The sequence below is a fragment of the Grus americana genome, chromosome 3 (assembly GCF_028858705.1).
Source record: "Grus americana isolate bGruAme1 chromosome 3, bGruAme1.mat, whole genome shotgun sequence".
Taxonomy (NCBI): Eukaryota; Metazoa; Chordata; class Aves; order Gruiformes; family Gruidae; genus Grus; species Grus americana.
The window spans coordinates 100,549,930-100,573,223 of record NC_072854.1 but is presented as its reverse complement, the minus strand read 5'-3'; the positions used below and the strand labels follow the sequence as shown (position 1 = coordinate 100,573,223).

Sequence of the window (23,294 nt, the reverse complement as noted above, 5' to 3'; positions counted from 1 at the left end):
CAGGAGTCCTGTTCTCTTGAGTCAGGCCAAGATGAGGTTTGTGTGCTGATTAGTTACAATATCCCTTGTAAAATAACTTGATTCAGCTAACGGGGAGTCATTGCAGCGTCCTGCGCCTCTGCTAAATCCTTCTGGGTCTGCACGCCACAGCAGCAGCAGCGGGCAGCCGTTCATGGCCGGCTCTGCACCCCTTACTGGTAAACCCGGGGCTCTTCCAAGGGAGAAGCTCTAATAACAAAGTTAAAAGGATCTTCTTCTAACCACCGCTGCACCTGAACGAGGTTGGAAGTTTGGATGCAGGTGATAGATGAGTGAAAAAAAGCAAAGAAAGAAAAATCAGATGATGCTGTTGTAACTCGCATTTTCAGCAAACTCGGTTCCAGACAGCATGTGCTGAGGGCAGCCGGCTTGCAGAACAGGTGGTGATACGTAGCCATATTTAAGATAAATGCTGAAAAATTGCACGACTTACTGAAGTAACAGCTTTTCAACTTATAGTATTCCAAGGACAATGATTTTGAAGAGCAGTACTAAGAATTTTAGCTAGTTTAACCCAAACTAATGTTCTAGAAATAATTAATATTTATTTATTAATAAACCAGATGCTTTATTTCCTAAGAAGTCATGTATGAAATAGCAAATGCTAAGTAAAAGGAATATGAAAGACAAAATCTGTTTAAAATGTTGGATCTGGCAAACTTTCCTGTTAGAGAAACGTCTAAAGAGGCTGGGCTGGGCTTTTCCTAACTGGGTAAGAAAGATTGTTTGGGGGTGGAAAAAGTGAATTTGGAAACGCAATTGAAAAGATTCCTGGGCACTACTTCTCCAAAGGGTGTTTCCATTTAGTCCAACATCACAAGTGAAACCTACTTTATACCATGGAGCTGCTGTGGAAGTTATTGCGTCTGTCTACACGGCTTGCAAAGAGAAGAGAGAGCAAAGGCAGGCAGTTTATTTGCTGTTCTCACCCACTTTTCGGAGGCAGTCGAGCGTGCTGCCTCAACCCCGTGCCGCCCTGCGACGAGGACGTGCCAGCTGCCCCGCGTGCCGCCATGCCACCCTCCGCTTGCGGGGCTGCTGGTCCCGAGGGATCTGCTCTGAGCACCGGGATAGCCGCCCAGGGGAAGCGTGTGGTGGGGCAGCTCCGTTACCCACTGCTGAGCTAGAGGACAGCTTTTCCACGTAAAGAAAGTGTGAGGTGCATCAAGAGATGCTCCAGTACTAGCGTCCTGCTGGCAGACTCTTGTCCTGAGGGCTGGCATCAGATCCAAGTTACAAGTGAGCAGGGTTTGGAGTTCAGGGGGATTAAATGATCTCTGCCGGCACTGCCGTGCGCTCCTTGACGGCATTTGCCAGAGCCTTCTGTCACCGAAGAACAAAAGCTGGATCCTGGCAGTTGTCTGGTGCTTCCATCCACTTCAGCCAAACAGGCGTTTTGGGCTGGATGCCCCTGTAGCACAATGAGAATAATGGAAATTACAGCTGATTTACTAAGCAGCAATGCCTCTGAGCCAAATGGTTTCCATCTGAATATGAAGCAAATTTGCCCATGCACTGGTGTAACGAATGCACGATATCTTTGCCCCTTCTGTGCTTTCGAAGTCAAATGTTTGCTAGAAAGTCCAGTATTCGACAAAAATTAGGAAGGGAGGAGTAGAAGTCACAACTTTAAATGAAAAGTTTCGCTAGACTTTACTTAGTATATAATAGTAGCTCAAGGTATTGGAAAATGGGTAAATTAGAAGAACGCAAACCTGCTTTGTGCAGACTAGCCCAGATGTGTGCACAGGCCGTAGGCTTGCTTCAGCAGGGGCAGCATGGAGTCCCCATGCCAGGAGTTGTAGGAGTTGTGTTGTTTCATCTTGAGAGAAAATGTTTGCTCCTGTGGCCTTTTGAAAAACCTGCTTGAAATCTGAAAGAGCTGTAGCTTCTTTTTTTGAATCCAGTGCCAAAACCTCTGCAGTGAGGCCCCTGTGCCGTCAGTAGCGCAGAACCAGATCAAGTCCTTTTAAGGACTTAATTTTGCAGCCCGATATAAATCTATGCCGTGGCCAGATTGGTGATAAAGATGCGTATTGGGAGAGTTGAGGGGCGTTTGAGAGGACAGCGGGTGTGGGGGAGGAGATTAGTCCATCCCAGCCCTGGATAGCCTGTGATTGGAAAGACACAACGGATGGGGTCCACCTGCTCTTGAGCTGTGATTCAGAGCAGCTTCTCTCAGAGAAGCAGGTGCACAGAAGTTAGGTGGCAAACCCTAATTGATGGGTGAGTGCCCATGAGAAATGGGGTTATTATGTAGTAGGGGAGATGGCCCTAAAAGCAATTAATTTGATTAGGATGTCATTGTGTGAAAAATTAAGAGCACTTCTCCTTTATGTGGAACTCTGAAGCTATTGCCAAAACCCAGCTTTCAGTCACTGATGCTGCTTGTATAATGATGACTGCTTTGTGTTTCTGAGGATCCTGACCTCTTAGTTGAAAATATTGTGAGGAAGAGGTTCTTCAACATTGTTTGCTGTATGTGCAAACACTTTTATTTTCTCTGAGGTCTCTGTTAAATTGTTCAACTGTCAACGTCAAATATGCACACCCAGGTATACATAACATGTTGATCTAACCATTGCTTATTCAGATTCAGAGTGGTACACTGGGCCATAGCTGCTGTTGTCTTTGCTTGAGTTTAGGTCCATATCTAATGTTATTTTGGATAATAATGTCTTTTTTTTAGTCTCTAATTAGAATTTCCCATTAAATTACTTTTCCCAGTATATTGAAACACTCTTCAAGGAGTCTGGTATTATTTCTATATGTACTTAACTGCTGAAGTGCCTGCTGCACTCTTCAGTTGCTAAGGAAATAGTTTCCTTGATATATATTTTTCATGTTTCAGCTTATGCCTGTGGTGTAAGATCATCCATCTTCTCACCCGAACATATTTAAGTGAGTTTTGGGACTAGTAAGTCTTGTGGACTACTAAGTCTTGTAGACTAGATGTCTTACAAAAGCAGAAGAAAGAGCAGAAAGGAGAGCAGGGCTCTCATGGAAGCAAGAAGAGAGTGATTTTGGGGTTTGTTTGCTTAATCCTGATCAGTTAAACACCTTTTTATACTGTAGTCAAGTACAATCATTGTCATAACAGGACACTTCCTTGAAGTGTCCACTCTTAGGTTACACTTTGCATTGGGAACTGTTCCTAACTAGATCTCAAGCATGCGAGGCCCTGGTTGTGTGTCCCAAGTTGTATGAGGTACATGGCAAACCTTTAGTTCCTCTCTCCGTGCACAACGACGCAATGTGACGGTGACGAAGCAGAAGGTCACAGCGCCTGCTGATGGTCTATGGCAATGTGAAACCCACCGGGCTTCCAGCAGCTTCTCCAACCTCTCCGTGTCTGCAGTTCTTCCCATTTTCAGGAAAGTGAGAGTATAGCATGCTGCTCACAGCCTTTATTTCTGGTCAAGATGATGGTATTTTATATTCCTACGCTTGGGATAAGCATCAGTTCACGTGAAATATGGGACTAGAAAAGGGGAAACATGAAACATAGTATGACAACCTCCTTGAAAATGCCTTTCTCTTGTTTTACAAATAAGAAAAGTATGCTATGTAAATACAAACCATAAATGCACGTGGAGAAAAGAGCTTGTGGCACAATATAAGGCGGAGTTAAGCTGAGATTACAAGGCTTCGCTGTACTCCTAACCTGAGATACGGCTTTGGTGGTGGCTTCTGCTGGATGCTGGTGCAACTCTGGAACTCAAAATAAGCTGTGTTTCAGTGAGGCGCAGAGGTGAAGAATTAGCATCCCAGTGTTACCGGTGGAAGAGTGACAGCTTGCTCAGGGGCGAGCTCTGTGCCCCATCTCTCTTTCCTCATCTCAGAACAGTGGATCAAGGACAAAACTGGTTTACAGTGTCCCTTAGGAGGAAGCAAGGAAACGTCACCCCAGATATTTAAGTTTAGCCCAATGTGACGTTAGAACACGGAAGAGGTAGAGATGGCAAAGCACGATAGTTAAATGATCAATATTTTATTGATCACTTAAAAGCGCATAACCACGTTGCTGTACAGCCTGTGCTCTGCCTCACTTAAGCTGCACCTGAACTCTTCAAACCTGCCTCTCAAATGAAAATTAAGTGTTTCGCATTGTCTCAGTGAGTGGAAAAACAGGAGAAGAGGAGAAAGCTGAAATGAAAAGCTGCCTGTAAGATGAAATGAAACATTGTAGTTTGGGGAAATGAAGGGTTAGAGTTGCAAAGCAGAAGGAGGTGGCTGTTAGATAAAGCGGGGCTATTAGATAAAACTGGGCTAGCTTTCAGGCTCAGGAAGTTCACTTTTCTCATTGATTTGAGAACATGAAGAAAATGGTAAAACTGCTATGCAGGGGTGTTTCTGGGATTAGGTGTCGTACATAGTGTCTCCAGCTGAGACGCTCATTTTGAACCAATCGTGAGGGTGTTTGCTAGAGCAGGAACCAGAATGTGGGGATCCCACCTCGTGGTGAGGACCTCTGTCTCCAGGCTGGAGCACCATTTCTGTCACCTGCCTGAGGGAAGCTGGGGACCTCAATTCCAATCCTTGTTTTTAAAAGCAGGAGGACTTCCTTCAGCCCTTCCTGTTGGACTCGTTTCACTCATTCGGAAACACGTTTGGTGAAGACGACAGAGACCGGCTCCGCAGCCTTGAAGACAGGATGCCGTGTTGTGTATCTGAAGTGAAATGGCAGGGGAGACTGAGCGCAGCTCTCCCCAGGGTAACCTCAGCCATTCTGGCCTGGGTCTTGCTTGCAGCGAGTGGGCATCTCTTGTCACAGTTGCCTCATCGCAGTGCAAAGCTCTGGGGAGGGAGGGAAGGAGAGGGAGAGCTTTCCTCGCTGCGTCTCTGTGCACCTCGGAGTTTGAACTGAGTTTCCGTGCTGCTCCATCATGTGGTGACTGGAGCGTGCCCTGAAAGGGGTGTTCAAATCCTTTTGGCAGGCGGCAAAAGGGAATTTGCTTTCTGCTGTCTGCGAGTGCTCTTAACTGCTCAGGAAAAGGGAGACAACACTATGACTGTGTAGTCCAAAAGTCAGATGCAAGCACATTTTTCCTAAACAAAACCTTTTAACAAAAGTAGTTGCAAATGCAGTCTGAATTTATGATGACTGAAATGGCATTTGGGGATGAATAAACCATTGTGAATACGTATCTGCCCACATCTGTATGCAAGAGGGAGAGGTGTGATACAAATGAAGGCTGGGCCAAAGGCAGCTTTCAGGCTCGCGTTTGATGGTGCCAGGGATTCTTAACTCTGCGGTTGCTACTGCTCCTGGTAATAGAGGTCGGCACGTAGAGGTTTTCGATATTCAGATTTAACTTTGTCATTTTTTGAATACACATGATCATAAGTATTTTTAAAATGAGTGTTTCAGTCTGCTTGTGTGGAAACAATACATTTGTGCTGAATTATCCTGGTTTTTCTCTTCTAGAGTGGCTCTTTCCTTCAGGAGAAATTCAGAACTGTTTAAGTTAAGTGTGTTTGAAATCACAGCTCATTTGACAAAATGTATTCAGGGTCTCTTATCTGGAACTCATAAGGGTGAACCTTTACCAGTCATAACAAAAAGGGACATCTTGCACAGGTAATGTTTCAAACTGCTCAGGAATTTTTGGGTGGCTGACATCAGTCATTGCACTATGTGCTGGGCCTGAGATGTCTTCCCATGAAACAGGGTGTTTTGCCTCATTGAATAATGGCATTTTGCTCTGTGTGTGTGTATAAACTGAAAGACTAATACAACCCTAAGCATTGCTGCTATGTAAATAATAAATAAAAATAATGGCATTGGTCATATTTGGAGGATTGAGGAATTGCTGTAGAACACTTGGAGCTGTTGGAGCGAGTCCAGAGGAGGGCCACGAAGCTGATTGGAGGGATTGGGCACCTCTCCTATGAGGACAGGCTGAGAGAGTTGGGATTGTTCGGCCTGGAGAAAAGAAGGCTCCGGGGAGATCTAATTGTGGCTTACCAGTACCTGAAGGGGCCTACAGGGAAGCTGGAGAGGGACTGTTTATCAGGGAGTGTAGTGACAGGACAAGGGGTAGTGGGTTTAAGCTGAAGGAGGGTCCATTTAGATTAGATGTTAGAAAGAAATTCTTTACTGTTAGAGTGGTGAGGCTCTGGAACAGGTTGCCCAGAGAGGTTGTGGATGCCCCATCCCTGGAAGTGTTTAAGACCAGGTTGGATGGGGCTTTGGGCAACGTGGTCTAGTGGAGGGTGTCCCTGCCCATGGCAGGGGGGTTGGAACTAGATGGTCTTTGAGGTCTCTTCCAACCCAAACCATTCTATGATTCTATGATTCTATGTGTGAAAGAAATACACTGATGGGATAGAAAACATTTCCCTCTCTCAGTATTTGAATCTGTATTTGCCGTGGCACCTAAGCATCTGCTTTTACAGAATAAAAATACCTGAAACAAAATCAAGAAGTACAACTCTAAAGGATTCTCTGTGAAGTTATTTGGAGGGATCTGTCAATTCTTGGCTATTTTAATTAGCTCACCTGCACATTTACCAGATGGGAGAGAGCTGTCAGTTTTGACGCTTGACAAGGAAGACAGGCCCATCGCTTATCACCCACCAGAACTGGGCCGCAGCAAACTGGCAGAGACCTATTCCCAGGAACTGCTAGCTAAGAGGAGCTCCTCGTAATGAGAAGATCTGAGACAACTCACTACAGTCGACTGTTTTCTCCCCTTCAAGGTTTTAAGCTCCTGGCTGTTAGTTAGGGCTGAAGAGATTTGACAGCTGCTTTGAGAAATAACGAGCAATGTACTTCCTATTGCTGATTCTCGTTCAGTTATTAACAGTGTGTTTCCTTCTCGTGTAATGTTATCCAAGCTGCGCTCCTGAACAGGGAAAGGACAGACTGGTTGAGTGGCACTGGGCATTTGGGTGTGCACGGCTGTGCCGCCGTACTGTCTGGTAGAAGATTTATTCTCTTTTAATGCAGAGCTGCAGGTTAGTTTGGTTTTCGTCAATGTTACAGCTGATCCTTAAGCCTGTTAACTCAGAGAGAGACACATAAGGAAGAGTTCGTGCTATCTCAGGCAATTTATGCAGGGAACTTAGTGTAATTCTCAGTTTATAATTTCAAGAGCTGCACAAGCCTCGTACATCAGGGACACTGGGCATTGTGTTCGTGTGGACTGGTTTGTGAGTGGGCATTCAAAGGTAGCTGAATGCCTCCTCAGCTCTTGGGACCGATGGTGCCTGATTGATTTGAATACATTTGAAAATACATTTGATACTCTTTTGGAAAGTAAAATGCCTGTCAATCACTATAAGCCTAATGACAGAAAGCAGATAAATGAAAGCAGGAAAAAAAGTGCATGGAAGAAAGACATTGGCCAAGAGGAAATTACCTTAATGGCAAGCTAGTGTCTAAAATGTAATCACTGAAAACAAACTATACAATTTAACTATTTTCTCAACACATCATTGCTTTCCTCAGCAGCTCTACAACCTCTGCATCCATGTCAGATCTCAAGTGAAATTGTCTCTGAGTTGGGGGGGTGGGGTGGTGGGAAATCCCAAATCCTTGACTCACGCAAATTGCTTGATTTCTTTCAGGAAACACTTGGTAAATGGCAGCAAGCCACAGGGAGCTTGGGGAAACGAGCTCTGACTCTTGAGAAGGCACATTGTACAGATTATATGACATTTTGTATAGTGGTAATTTAGGTGACAGAGAGGTAAGTTCCTGCTGTGCCTTGGGCTCTCCTTAAAGCAGTTTTTGAGGCAGCGTTGTCTGCCCAAGAATGAGGGTACTATGTTGATCTGGAGTAAAAGATGAGTCTAGGTGAGCTGTTTGTGTGTCTGATGTGTGTACACAGATTCAAAAGCACCCCATGTGCTGAAAAGAAAAAAATAATTAAACAAACATGAAAACAGTATTTTATAGGTGTTGCTACTAGAAAATGCTGACACATGGCAGGCAGGAAGCAGAAACATTCTTTCTTCCTCATTTACCACAAACAAGAAATTCCTACAGAGCACTTCACATTTTGACAGACGTAGTGGTTCTCAGGTGGTACGACATTCCCCCACTCAGATCTGGCATCATTTCCCCAAAGCCCTTGCCTACATGTTAGGTATTTGCTTGTAACAGCTCCTTTTTCTTCTCAGAAATAATGAAGTTCTAGTAGATCTTTAGTCATATATATTTTCATGGGTTTTCATATTATCCTTTTATTCTTTTTATAAGTTAGTGAAGGAGGTTACTAAATGAGCTATAATGTCTATCCAAACTATTGACCAGTGTCAATGGTGTGGGTCTTAGTTTTAACTGTGTGGTTGTCTAAGTTTACTAATGACAATGTTTTAGAGCCTATTTTGGGGAAGAGACACCTCTTGATGCCTCAAAGCTTGTTAATGAGCCTGTTGTAGATCAGGCAGGTTTCATCTATTATTTCCATTAATTGCTCTGGACATATAATTCTGTCTTATTTTCAGTAGTATTTTTGTAAAATCTTTTTTCTCTCAACACCAGCATAGCCTGTAAACATGAATTAGAATGAGGAATTTGACATAAAGGAGTGGAGTCTTGAGTTCTGCAGAACTTCTAAATAAATAATAGCATCATGATTAAACACTAATATTCAAGTCAGTATTTCTAGAATTTGTAATTAGGCTACAAAATACGCTGTCACAGAGAAGAGCTTCAGTACTGTTGAAGCCAACGGTGCTTGTGACAGTAACAGTTAGCCCAGATGTTGTTCTGTATAGACTAAAACCCTTGTTACCTCTGTTCATCTGGATAGTGTGGATGCTAATTAAATTATGAAGTTGTGTTTCTTCCAAACACTTGTATATTAATGATCCAGTAGTGCACGGAAGTCTGATTTTTGGCAAGTAAGCAGGTACAGCTCTGTCTGAAGGGCTGAGTTGATTCCCCACAGGACAAAGATTTCTTGGAGATGCCAAAGGGCTGTGCCCATCCCATGTTGGCTCTTGGGCTGTGTGTGTATACCTGACGTTTCCTGATACCAGCACTCCTTTACAGCCCCACTGCCAGGACCTCCCAAATCTTAGTTTGCTTTGAGTTTTCAGATTGTAACTCAAAACTAGAAATGTTTGGGAGTGCCCTGGATGGATGTGACATAAACTGGAGAGACACCTGTTCCTCTTCAGAGGCAGGAACAAAATTTTGCTGTTGTGCCCAGTAAATCTAGAGAGAACCTACTGACATCTGCAGTGGTGTTGCAGACTTGTGCTTTTTCGTGTGGCCCTAAGTCCCATGCACAAATCATTTGCTGAAACCCAGGGTCAAAGCCAAACGACACGAGACTACAAAGTGGGTAATTTGCATCGGCCTTTTCACAGGCATGTGGACTTTGAGGGTTGTGCCTTGAAACTTGAATGGCAAAATGGGATCTGCACTCTCACCTGTCGTAAATGTGACCTGTGTACTTATATACCTTCTCACACAGCTACGCCTCTACATCCCAGAGGTACAACTGAGACTAGCATTTAACCCAGGACTTGTCTATGGTAATAGATAATGGAAGTGAAACCCATTGCAGATTTTGGTGGGAAGCTTCATGAGCCTGCACTGTTGATCGTGTATTTTATGAGAAGGTAGGACTAGCAATTCCCTCCTTTCTGACAAGCCATCCCATGTAATTGCAAGAGACATAGGCTCATTTCTCCACTATTTTCCCTGACACTTGCTAACACACTGCTATAGGGAGTCTTCATCGTCATAGACTACGCTGATCACATACAGCTTTGGTTTCTTTAACAGCAGTGTCAAAACCATTTTTCTTGTCAAGCCTTCTGTCTCTTTCCTTTTTTGACTCTTGCTTTCTTCTTTAAAAAAAAAAAAAAAAAAGAAGAAAAAAGATTGGATCCAATTTTCATCAGACTAACATCAGCCTGAAGATATTTTCATCAGTTCTTGGCAGATGGTAGATGGACTGTGTACTAATAAATGCCTTTTTGTGATTGTTTTCCTCACACTTAAGTTCATTTTCTGTGAGCACCATATGAAGTAATTTTAAGCTTTTAATTGTTTATGATATCTGGTGCTTCCAGACTCTGTGAATGTTTCTGTATCTGTGAAAGAGAATTATTAAGTACCATAGAAAAATGCTGCCATGCTACTTGTCGTTAATGCTGAGGAAGACCTGCCAAATCTTGCAGTATTTGTGCATGCTATAGAGGTGGAAAGAAGGGAAGCTTGTGGAGCTAATAATAGCAGCAGCTTTGTGGCTAGGAGCCTCATAATTGTAACTCCATGATGACAGTCTGATTCAAAACGTGATAAAATCTGTATTTCTATCTGTTCCTGTGGGCCTTGGATCATTCTTACAAATCAAAATTGAAAAGAAATTTGCATAAGACCAAAAGATCCTTTCCACTTCTGATGCAGGCAGGTCTTTTTTAGCATTTGACAGGATAAGGTTTTCAATATATTCATAATGTGTTTTAAATTAAGCATGCCCTGATCTTTAAGACTGTCTCATGCAGTGTTGGCGCAGTGGTTGCTTTTACAATCAGATAACAGGAAGACCAGAATACGGTTGCTAATACGTTACTTCTGCCTTGCCCTTCTGTTGGTTACCTTCCTGGGAGTGGGCAGAGCGCTGAAGAACAGGACTTGCTACGGTTCGGCAGGCAGCATCGTTCTAGTGCATTTTGTGGGCTACCAACAATTCAGAGGTGGTGAAACTCCTCAGTGGGCTGTTCATTACGAGAGTAATTGGAGACAGTGGACTTCTTAATTCCTCGTGTGCACCAAGTGTTCTTCCCTACTGTACCAAAACAACATGCCATTTTTGGTTGTTTCATTCAAACCTGGGCAAGTTCCAAAGCGATGTCAAATTTCCATAGTACTACACACTAACGGCTTGTTGGTCCTGCCTCTCCCTCTACGCAAGTGAAGGCACAACAAGGGTAAACCTTTGTGCGAAACAGGTGAACAGCCTGCTCAGATGTTTAAGGCTCAGATGTTTGGGCCTTTTATTATATTTTCTTCTGGTGTTTTTCTCTCTGGCATTTCTTCTATCACCCTCATTGGGAACGTTTCCTCAGTAGTGAGTGAGGCAGCAGTTCCAGATTTGGCGTATGTAATTATTTAGTGTTGCCTAGGGATGCCTAAGGAAGCAATAAGTACAAAACTTTCCTATGTGGTAGTTCCTACAAATGCTTTTGCAGCTTCCAACTAATTTTACCTCAGATCTCCTGAGCAGGATACCGGTTTGGTGTGTTCGGTAGCCCCCAATGGCTTTCTCTACCATGTACTTGCCTGACCTATTGAATCCGTGCACACTTTTTGCATTCAGAGCATCCTTTATTAACATTTTTGACGTGTCTAATCCATTCAGGTGAAGAAACATGACCTTGTCTTTGGTTTGTATGTGACTCCTCCTGCTGTCATTTGAGACTGTAGTTTCCACGTTGGATAAGATGCTGTATAATCAATCGCTGCCTGCCCCTGTTCATGCCGTGATTTTATATACCCCTGTCATATTCCTCACGCCCCCACCCCTGTCTTTGTGTAAAGGCAGCGGGCATCTAAAATACCGCATCTGTATTTGCATCTGGTCAGATGAGATAGCGCTGCTGTTGAGTGTGTCGGCGTTTTATCTTGTTGCGAGGCAGTCTTCAGTTTTAGTGGCCAACTTAGCATAGGTCCTCTGAAATGTCTTCATGAAAGAAAGTGAGTAGCCCCGTGCCCATTCCCCTCTTATTACTGCTCAGGGAAAACATCTTGGAGCTATGCTAGATAGTTCTGGAGAAACATCAGCAAGCAGTGAGATGAGAAGAGCAGCGGGTAGCAGTGAGCCAGCAGAGGGAAACAGCTGGCAGACTCATTGTAGGATTAGTTGTTTCACTTGGCTTTTTAAAAGAAACCTTGTATTTAACTCAAATCAACTACATATTCTAGCTCTGTGCAAGAGTGAGAATTTAAGCACTGAACGCTGTCTGTTAGAGTTCAAGATGCTGGAAGGTAGAAAATAATTCAAACATCTCCAAGAGTTAAAATTGGAAATCTTAGAGTTGAATTGAAAAGTCTAAAGGTGTGAACTTTGCCTGTTTCATATCAGTAAAGCATTACTGTCTTAAGTCCTTCACAGCAGTAACTGACTAGCTGTAATAATTCTGCAGAGATTTTTAAACATAAGACACTAGAATCAGTTTCTGAAAGTGAATTTTTAAGTGTCTGAGGGAGCAAGGAACAGAAATGTCACTGATGTCAGATAAACTCAGTCTTGAAGCAAAAATTGCAGGAGTCTTTTATCAAGATGTGATGATGGATTCTGTATTGCCATCAAACTGGATGTTTTTCTACTTGTAACAAGATTTCCTTCAGAGAATGCTCCTTCAGAGCAATCCTATGCCCTGCCTGATGCTGGAGGTCCCACTGCAGTCTGTTCTTTTGGTCAGGTCATAAAGAAATTATGGAAGTCATGTTCACGAAAAATGTCCATGTTGCGTTATTTAAATTATGCTTGGGTTTCAGTGCTGAGCACAGGAAAATCCAAGTAACAGTTGCTGGGTACCTCATGTTTGACAACCAAATAGGTATTTAAAGTATTCATTTATGTCCACCTAATTTTTTAATACTTTGGGGAGAAATCTATACCTTAATCTCTAAAGACAGTGATTCTACAAATACAGCTTGAAAATTCTTTGAAGAGTAAAAAGCAGCGGAGTCTTTCCCCAAAACTTACTGAAGAGTTCACCTTCACAACTAATTATTACCAAGGAAAGGGAGATGTGCTGGGTGTAACGCCGTCCTTCTTCCTTGGACACAGCTCGTGCACACACAGGGCGTGTGCTGTCATAGGACGGTGGGACATACGGGTGCAGGAGTGCACCAGGACGTGTCAGCGCATTTCTCCACTTCTTTGAGTGCATTGCTCAAAAATAAAATGGTTATTGAGTCATCATAACTGCATGCCTCAGTTAAATGTTTATATGATTGCAGTACGCTGTGCCTAACATAGCTATTTTTCAAGTTTTTGGCAAATCTAGGCTATTAGCCCCACAATTTCTAGCAGCTCGGGAGGCTTTCCTGCGGAGCTACAAGATTCAGCACCTTTTTAATAAAAATGGAATAATGAAAGAAGACTTGAGATTGGATGTGTGAAGTATGCACTTTTAGGCCTGGTGTTTAATTTTTTTGTTTCATCTCAGTTCAGGTTCTTTGCCCATATTTTGGCCTTCACATACTGTTATAAAGCTCCCACTAGATTTTTTTCTGTGTGCTTATGTTTCGAAGGGGATGATGTTATGGAGAACTACACAGGTTGTAAAGTAGAGGACCCCTGTGCTTGCGTGGCATGTAACACACGGGCTAGGAGCTTTTGAAGATACAAAGCACTATGCCTTCCCAGACAAAAACGAATGCTTGGCCAGACAGATTAAGAGGAACTGCTTTAAAAACTATCTTAGGATCTTTGCCATAATATTTTGGTTATTAACTTTGATTAAGATACATATTTGTAGCCCTACCAAGTTCCACATGAAAATTGCTGTGTAGGTCCAGATTTCTCTTCCTTATAACAAATGAAACCTATTTTCTTTCCCATTGTACTCTTATTGCTTGTGGGAGCAGGTGTACCTTCATCAGCATAACAACCACGTTTTCTGAATACCTTGAATGCTGCTGAAGCTGTTTAACCACTTAAAAATTGCTTTTTCCTCAATAATTGTAAGAAAAAAATCAATTTAAAACAGTTATTTGTATTTTTATTTATAAGGACTTGCATTTAATCTTAAAAAAGACAGCAACAAAACCAATCCACAATGCAGTTATGTAAAGTCTTTTCAATTATTGCTGAGCTTTGCATAGTTATAACACTTTTGCTGAATACATAAATATGGAGCTGTCTTGAGAAAATATGTCATTGGGGAGCTTGCAAAAGAGACCAGTGACAGCTTTGCCTGGGCTTCCAAAAGCTAAGTTGCTCTCTGACAGGTATTTATCCAGTGTCTTAGGAGTTAGTTAAAAGAAGCCAACCCAAGAGATGGAGGCTGTGTCCCCTGGCAAACGTGCATAGATTTGATTTGCACCGCATGAGTGCAGCTTGTCACATAAATGTATACGTATAAAAGATGTCAAACGGGATGGGAGACCTGAGGATTGCATTTCTGCATTCACGCAGGTGACTGCTGCTGTGGTGCAGTTGCCTTGTAGCTGGCGTAAGGCTTCATGTAGAAAATGGAAATTAGGGGTCTCATTAGCATGGTAGCAGTTACCCATGGCAAAGGCAGTATATTTATGTAATTGCTCCCTCCACATACGTTCTTGTTTCTGCTGCAGTCTGATCTCCTGAAGGCAAAGGAGTGGAGTTACATTCAGGGCCCTCAGGCTGACCTCCACGCCGCAAGAAAGCCGATGGCAGCTCCTCCACGGCCGAGTGTGCTTAGCGTCAGCAGGGCTCATCTAAGCAGCGCAACGGAAAGCAGCGGGGGCTGTGGGGAGAGAAGCATGACCAACAAGCTGTCTCTCAGTGTTCACCTTTTTGCATTTGCTGGTGAAGTTGCATCTCAGGTACTCCAGCATGGAGACCACGCTACGAGCTGCATGAGATGCAACGGCTAGTGCAAGTATGGGTTGGGCTAGGCTGTTAATAAGTTCTTGCTTAAGACTTGCTCCATTCCCCTCTCATCTGTATGGTGCTGTGGCGGGGGCAGCTTCTGTCAAATAACTTACCCATTTATGTTACAAAAGCCAGTCATCGAATAGTGAGAGGTACTCCAGTGCTTACCAGACAACGTGCTGAGCGGGCTGCGTGGAGCAGGGGTTGGACTAGACGGGGACTCTACGAATCAGCCTGGCCTCTAGCTCTTTCAGGCACCCAGGTGCCTTCCCTGGTGACCATTGCACCATCCAGTCCTACGCCCCTTCCGAGCATTTAAGGAAAGCACACAGCCCAGCCACATAGGTCAGCCTGCGACTGCTCACATGCAAAGTGACATGAGCCCCCTTAACTGCCAGACCGTGCAGGATGTGGATGTCCACACCAGCGCCAAACACGCAAGCTCCAGGACTGGACAGGGCCTGGGGACACAGAAATTTGCAGAGACAAATTGACCTGGCTTATAGTTGCCTTGGCTTGCTGGGGCTTTGTGCCACCGGAGCCAGCCACAGCCTGCTCCGGAGGGGTCCCCTGGGACCCTGCCTGGCATCGCCAGGCTCCGGCAGAGCGTGCAGGGCAGCCGCCCCAACGCTGGGCTGACTCTCTTCCTTCAATTAAAGTGGGGCACTGCCAGTGTGTGTGGGAAGCCATTAGCCTGGAGCGTTGTATTGATTCTGCCTTCCCAGTGAGTAGGTGCTATTCTATCACTTCTAGGGATTACGCTGCTTTGTCTGCTTTCTACTGAACTCACTGCAGATTGAGTTTCCTGGGGAAAAAAAGTACTGTCAAGTACCCTGTTTTCTTATTCTTATCTCACATTTAGTTTCCTAATCGCAGCTTGGAAATAAAATATCCTTACTGCTAATTTTATTCTTTTGTATTTGGGAAACGCTGCCAAGTCTGACAACATCTTCCTTCTGAAGATGCAGTGTTAAGATGTTTTTTCCCTGCTTTGCAATGACAAAACCGCCAAGAAGTATTGGAGTCAGGAGAAACATGCATTTTGTGTGTGCCAGTGAAGCAGTGCTTATTATGTTTAGTTTAAATTAAATCAAATCTGTCTGCAACAGAGGGATGGGTTTATTTACACATTTCCTAATAATGATTTGAATCTGAAAGTTACTTCTGCATTGGCGCGTAAGAACTTTGAGTGAATTTTCCCAAAAGCAGCTAAAGAGATTAGGTATCAGCGTTCAGTAGAAGCTGGGGGGGGGCTACATCTTTTATACTCTGTATTCAAAACTTCAGCTTAGGGGACCTCCCATTTTCAAACCAGACTACTTACTGGTTCTCCATTAATACCACTCTGTTTTGTTTTTTTTCCTTGGAAAATACCAGCAGCAATGTAAAACGCATGGAGGTTTTGAAGAGAATGTGTTGCCATCAAGTCCAGGGAAGGAGCATTGCCTGGCTGCAGTTCAGGGTTGTGTGGGGGCACTGTGAGGCTCTCATCAGTACCATGAGACCCGTGGGCTTCTCCCACAGACACGCTTAGCCTACAGGCTCAGGAAGATGTAATTAGGAGGGTAGACGGAAAAATTAATGCTTCTTTATGCAGAAATGTCCCCTTTTCCATAGAAATAAATAAATAAATCAAGACATGAAGCTCTTCAGTCTGCTGTAGCAATCAAGCCATGAACAGCTTCCCCATGTCTCGCAGAGCCTGTTCCCCGCTGCCCTTGACTGGGGGACTGACTTGAGCTTTGCCCATCCCTAAACTGCAAGTTGCTTCTAGAAGAGGCTGTGGGAGGGAAGGGAGGGCAAGAAGCACTTTGAAAACTGCTCTTGGAGAGTCCAGAGTAGTCTCTGCTGTACTGACCTTATTAGTGGCCAAGCTGCACTGAAATAATATCAGCTCTTTTGCATGGCATGTAGTGAGTGAATGCTGGGATGAGACTGATGTAAGACGTGGGAACGGCTCTTCGTAATATTAGAAACTTGGTGCTAAACCATAGAGTCAGGAAAGCAAATGTAAGAAGTCACTTTGAACACAAAATAGAACAAGTAACTTCCTGGGATCATTATATTTACAATGGCACTGCCTTGCTGACCTCTCAGAACTGGAGAAATCTTTTTCTTCTTTTTTTTTTTTCTTTCTGGTGTTGTAAGGCAAATGGTGTATGCTCTTCAGTAATGAAATAAGCCACGTTCCACACAAGATAAAAGACACTTGTTTCTATAAATGTGCAAAGGTTGTGCATTTGTCAGCTAAAATAAATTCTTTCAAATAATTCTTTCTCTACAACTTTTCCCCCTTAACAAACATGCAGCTAATCACAGAGTGAAATCTCTTTCCCCCTGTAGATTGTGTTCCGGAAAATCAGCGATGTCAAACGTGAAGAGGAGGAGAGAATGAAGAGGAAGAACGAAGCGCCTCTGATCTTACCCCCAGACCACCCGGTCCGCCGGCTGTTCCAGAGGTTCAGGCAGCAGAAGGAAGCGCGGCTCGCAGCAGAGAGGGGCAGAGATCCAGATGACCTGGACGTGGAGAAGGGCAACATCTTAGGGGAGCACTCCTCTGTGCGCTCGGTGGTGAAAGCGAGCGTCGTGACTGTACGGGAGAGTCCGGCGACCCCCGTGTCGTACCAGTCCGCTTCGACATCTGGGGCCTCTGACCAGGCAAAGCTGCAAGCCCCGACGTCGGACTACGCAGGATGCAAGGTGTCGGGGGACTACCCCCGACGAAAAGGCTGGGCCAAATTCAAAGATGCCTGTGGGAAAGGTGAAGACTGGAACAAGGTCTCTAAAGCAGAGTCCATGGAGACTTTACCAGAGAGAACTAAAGCTTCGGGAGAAGCTACCCTGAAGAAGACAGACTCTTGTGATAGTGGCATTACAAAAAGTGACTTGCGCTTGGATAATGTTGGGGAGACAAGAAGCCCGCAGGACCGCAGCCCTGTCCTCACCGAGGTCAAGCATTCCTTTTATCCCATCCCAGAACAGACTCTTCAGGCCACCATGCTAGAAGTGAAACACGAGTTGAAAGAGGACATCAAGGCTTTAAACACAAAAATGACCAATATAGAAAAACAGCTCGCTGAGATACTTAGGATATTAACCTCAAGAAGAAGCTCCCAGTCACCACAGGAGTTGTTTGAAATATCAAGGCCCCAGTCTCCAGAATCAGAAAAAGACATGTTTGGAGCTAGCTGAGGTGTTTCTTTTTAAAAACAAACCAACTAACCAACAAAGAAAGAAACAGCCCCCCTAACATTTTAAATTTAATCTTTCTTGAAAACGAGTGAGGGACCAGTTCACTAAGCATGTTCCCTGTGTCTAAAAAGGTACGGTAACAGGAATTGCAACCTCATGTCAAGATGGCAGCTGACTCTGAAGCCTTTTTGACAGCAAGGGTACAGTTTCTAAAGTTTTTCTTTTCTCCGTTGGTGCCCATTCCCCCCCGCTTCCCCTCTCTCCCTCGGGATGTTGGAATAAGAATTCTGACAGCAGCAGCGGTCCCCGTGAGCCCCAGGTGACCTCTGAGGTTTTTGGAGCATGCCTTACGTCGTTAGCTCGGGTTTTACGTATATGAATAAGCACTTGCCAGGGTGCTTATGTTTCCAGTGTTTGGTCGTGGTTTGGTTTTTTGTTTTTTTTTTTTTTGCTGCTGCTGTCACTGTCTCAGTCACCTGTGCAGCATGTTAAATGTCACAGTATATTTTCATATATCTGTAATAATGCAAAGAGCAGTAGGAGACCTGTATTTCATTTCAATAGAACGTGTGCTGCTCGGTACTGAAGTTATTTTTGAGTGGTGAAGGAAGGGCTAAAAAGATGAAAAAAATTGTTTTTAATTGCAAACTGACATACTGCTAAAGCAATTACATTTAACAACTTCCTCGCTAATAGCCACAGTATTTCAGGTCTGTTGATAAATGAGATCTTCCACATTCTCATTCACTCAGTCCAGGAAACTGGTTTTCAAAAACTGACCGTGTGTCTCAGATGTCTTTGAATGTCGTTACCTTCGCTTTTAACTCCAGCCACTGGAGGACAGAGGGTTGGGCGTGCAGTGTACCTGCGCACAGCCCACTGCACAACGTGCTGTGAAGATCAATAACAGGTCCTGCAGATTTGCCTCCCCATGAAAATATACTGTGGCATTTATGTCTTGGTTTTGCTATGAATCTGCTCTTTTAGTTCTTGTTAAATTATTATTCAGAAGTTTCTGTTTTGATAATGCTCATTGTAGCCAAAGGCTTTCACAAAACTTTTAAAGATTTTAGATTGTGGCATTTTTCTCTACATCCAGATGTATTGCTCCTGATCTAATCTAGCTAGTAAGCAAATGGATAGTCGAGGTAGAAATACAGTGCTTACTGTATACAAGTGCTATTGTAGCAAGGAAACAAAGAGATCTGCTTCTTAAAGAAGGAGATGTTTCCAAAACTTATATTTTCATAACTTTTTTTGGAGGAAGATTGAAGCACTTTACCAAAACTACTGTTCATTATTCATTAGGTAGGGTAGCATAGCTGGTATCATGGCTTGGGTTATCACCTTGGGATATAGGTGTATAGTCACAGTATATTCTCTCCACTGATCGGGTATGTTCACTGTTTAACAGTAGGTTAGAGCTCAGAAGCATAGCGCAACACTTTTTTGGGTTTTCATTTTTAATGGCAATAGGTCTTAACACACTGTGGGAGTAGTTAAGTCTCATTCTTTTTCCATGGTACTAAGTCATTTACAAAAAACACCTGTTATTTTTGGGGGGAAGATTTTTGTTCATGTTAAATAAGAAAGAGGCAAGGAAAACGACCGATTTGAAAGGATTTCTGGTGGCCTGATGCTTGCACGGTGCAATGCAGAACTGTGTCAGACATCCCCGGGGAAGTGTGAGGTCCACTGATGAACCGGCACAGTAGTGAGGCCGTGCTGTGCAAAGCTACTAGCTCAGGTCTTGAAGTCAGTATATTTGTATCTCTTCCCTGCTCTCACAGATGCTGATTATTCCACGTGCAGCATCACGGTTTCCAGGTCCACAGGCAGCTGGTTTAGAATTGGCTTCCAAAGGTCTTACACCTTGGTTCCATATGGAAGTGCCCACAGACTGTCAATGCTTACCCAAGGACTGAAATATTCCCGAGAAACAGCTATCGGGACAAAATCTGTAGGTTACCTTTTCCCCTCACCCACGAAAGGCAGTAGGGAGGTGACTTGCCCTGAAACCGAGGTGCCATTTCCTTAATTTGTTTCTAGTTCCATGGTTAGGTTTTTCCAGTGGTAACTGGAGTCTTTTACAGTTACGCACCGCAAACGTGCAGTACTGAGGAAGGCTCTCTCTGACCAAAGTCACGCTGTGTGCTCGGTGCATTAATCACCGTTAAGTGGCAACAGTTACTGTAACAGCTCTGGCATGATTGCTGTACAAAATCCATACATCAATGGTTTCGGTTAGAAACGATTACAGGATTTTTCTTTCTAGACTCCTCAGTCAGTAAATTAATTGGATAGTAAAATTATGCCTAAGTAAATCACAGGTGTACTAATATCCAAGGATTTATAATTGATGCCCAAAAGTTCCAGCAAGGTTTTAGAGACTGACTTGGAGCCAGTTTCCTAATCCAGGCAAATTGCTCATCAGCATTATCTTATTTTTAAAAGGCTGAAAGTCTTGATGAACTTAGCAAGCACTTTGTGAAAGTGTCACCCATCTACCTGCAGTTGGATAAACGTGGAAATTAGCTTATGCCAGGTGGATGAGGAAATGTTTACAACCTCCAAAGGACATGCCTAATATCTCCAGCACTGCAGTGCAGATGTCGAATTAAACGTGCAGTTGCAGGTTACCTGGCCCTTTGTTGCTGATACTGAGTTGATGTTTCTCAGTGGTGGTGTTATGTGCCCTCAGGGATCTGTTAAAGGTGATTCTGGTGTTGCGGATTGCCCAGGTCTGGAGTCAGGGCAGGGCCAGCCCCAGGAGCCCCATAATTAGCCACCCGTGTGAATAAAGGAACGCAGGTCCCCATTTGCTGGGGGTACTTCTCGTGCAGCCTGAGGTCCAGTGCGATACCGTGCTTCTGCACACCCTGTTCAACAACGGCTGGGTGCAGCACAGAGTCTGTTTTGAAGGCTTTTATGAGGCTCTTATAACTGCCTATAAAGCCATTTATACTCCATTTGTAAAGCCTTCAAAGATTGTAATATAACCTGGAATTATGCTTAAAATTTAATGTCTTTGAAGATTACGGCCACATTTGGTTTTGTTACGGTCATGAAACTCCAGAGAAACTCTGCTCCTTACACCGACACCTTCAGGGTGTCTGCTCCAGGTCAGCACTGAAAGCGGTCAATGTCATTCAGATTTGCACAGTTGTAACTGAGATCAGACCCATTTTATTATGATTTTATGAACTGGCAGGCACTAGAACTAGTTGTAGGAGACTGCATCATCCCTCAGTAACCTGTATACGTTGTAAGAGAGTTTGAAAAAAATAGACTATCTAGGTCTTTGCATTCCCTGGGCTACTGACTGGTTAAAATGACCAAAACCTATGGGACATCACTCCTTTGAACCTCAGACCAGTGTGGACCTGTGCGGTGGTGGCCAGGCTCTTGCAGTTGCAGCACTTCTCCTTCAGAGTGATTGAAAGCACCAGTGTTACAAACCTGGCTTTCTTCATTGAGCCTTACACTTCGATGCCTACGGCTGGACGGCGTGTGTACCCACCGTAATTGTTACTTGTTCTCTCATCTTACTTGTCAGCTTTTCCTTTGTCTTTTGTTTCTCTCTACATGTTGGCTAAGCCTTTTCACTTAAATTATTTTTCGCTTAGAAATGAATGATCTCTGAGCATGAGACTCTGCCCCCTAACAAGCGAATGCTTGTACATACTGTAAGAAAAAAAGAAAAACCAAAAAGCCTCAGTTTTAACTGCGTTCTGGCATAGTGCTTCTGCCATTTAACAACCTGCTAAATAACCTGCATTAATCTAAAAGAGATGGCGTGTTCTGTTTTTACTGTACGATGGAATAAGATTTCAGTCAAAAGAAGGTAGCTGAGAGAAAGAGTCTGGGTTATGATTTGGTAAAATGGGAACTTCTAAAAGTTTGTGCTTAAACTGTTAGAAAGAAAACCGATATGCAGCACAGGATTAAAAAAAGCAAACCCCAACCCTTACCCCTGCCATGTTCAGATACGTTTAATTCTGTCTGGTATTACATGTATACTTTTAAAAACACCATTCTTGCTTTAAATCTCTTTCACAGTGCTGCCCTGAATCCCAGCGAACACCCTGTTTAACAGCTTCGAAGGTGATGTTCTGCTTCTACAGTCCTTCACTTTAATGAACCGAACAAGATATTTACTGTGAATATCTGGTGATACATTTTCAATCACTCTGAACCAGTCTGTGAAAGAATTTAATACCTGATTTGTCTTTACTATATAAACAACGTGTATGATTACACTTGTGCAGATGCGTGTACATACACACATATATATAATATCTATGTATAGATAAGTCTATGGATTGCATTTCTGTTCAGTAAAAGCACATCCCTCATTTAACGATTCCAGTCCAAGAAGGGAGCTTAAATCTTCCCAGTAGACATCCACCGAATGTCCTAGTTAGTATCTTGTTTGTTAACTGTTGAACTTTTAAGGCCATGACTTTTGGTTTCTCTAGTTGGCCTCAATTTTCCAGTGTTAGTCTGGCGAATATTGTGACCAAGAGAAGATCTGGCAAGTGTTCTGATGGTCAGGAAATAGAAATACTTGTGAAATTGGAAAAATGCTGTATCATAGTGGGTGGAAATAAGGCTCATAAGCCACTATTTGTTGCTCGCAATATCTCTGAAGCTAAGCTGCCCTGGTAGTGCTTCTCGTGGCTTCTCCTGCCAGAGAGATGGTGGAATAAATGGATTTCTGTTTCCTGGTACCAGGGGCTGTCTCAAAGGTGCTGAGCCTATCCTTCTTCTCATGGGCAGCATAACACATGGTCGCTGCACCTCTGCTTTCTTGTCCTGGTGTTAGGTGGTGAAAAGCATCTTCTACTGAATTCTTCGTTTCCACATAATCTCCTGTGGGTGTATTGGCAATAACAAAGTCTCTTTCAGCTGCACTTCAGATTCATTAACCTTTTAGAGAGAGTCCCGTGCAGGGAAAGCTCCAGAAATTTGAGGTGAGGCACAGTACTGCATCCTCCAATCCGACATAGTTTTGACCACATAGTTGCGGCAAGCATTGATTCAATTGAATAAAAATAAAGCTTTTTGCAATAAAATATATCCAACATTTAGCCTTAAGACCCTTTCATAAGTGATATAATTCAAACTGTGATTCCATTCTCCTTCCTTCTTAATGGTCTGTAGTATTTACAGTGTTGCCTAAAGATGAAGCACTTTGATTAGCTCTCTAAATCTAATCTGGTAATCACATTTCTCTCTCCACTTATTGCCGCCTTATTAGGATAATGAATGACTCCAGTAGCCCTCCCCCCGTCAAAACAAAGAGATGTAACCATTGTCTAAACACTTTTGTATATCAGGGAGCCACCCTGTCATAGCGCAGAAATGTTTGTTTCAAAGATTTTTATTTTTTTTTTTACAGTTTGGCAAAGCTAATGTGAATTTACCTGCGACTGAATTTCAAGCTGATTGTTGAGTGTTGTGTCAACATATTTGATGTGTCATCCCAGACCATCTCTGTAACTGGATCTA

The 23,294-nt window shown here is 43.4% G+C and overlaps 1 protein-coding gene across 1 annotated transcript in view; it reads left to right on the top strand.

Moving 5' to 3' along the window:
- KCNH1 (potassium voltage-gated channel subfamily H member 1) overlaps window positions 1–18,472 on the top strand; it is a 185,826-nt gene extending 167,354 nt beyond the window's left edge. Inside the window, exon 11 of the mRNA XM_054822028.1 lies at window positions 16,935–18,472. Coding sequence (XP_054678003.1) covers window positions 16,935–17,783 — 849 coding nt within the window. The 3' untranslated portion in view covers window positions 17,784–18,472. The remainder of the gene's footprint in view (window positions 1–16,934) is intronic.
- Window positions 18,473–23,294: the final 4,822 nt, after the last annotated feature.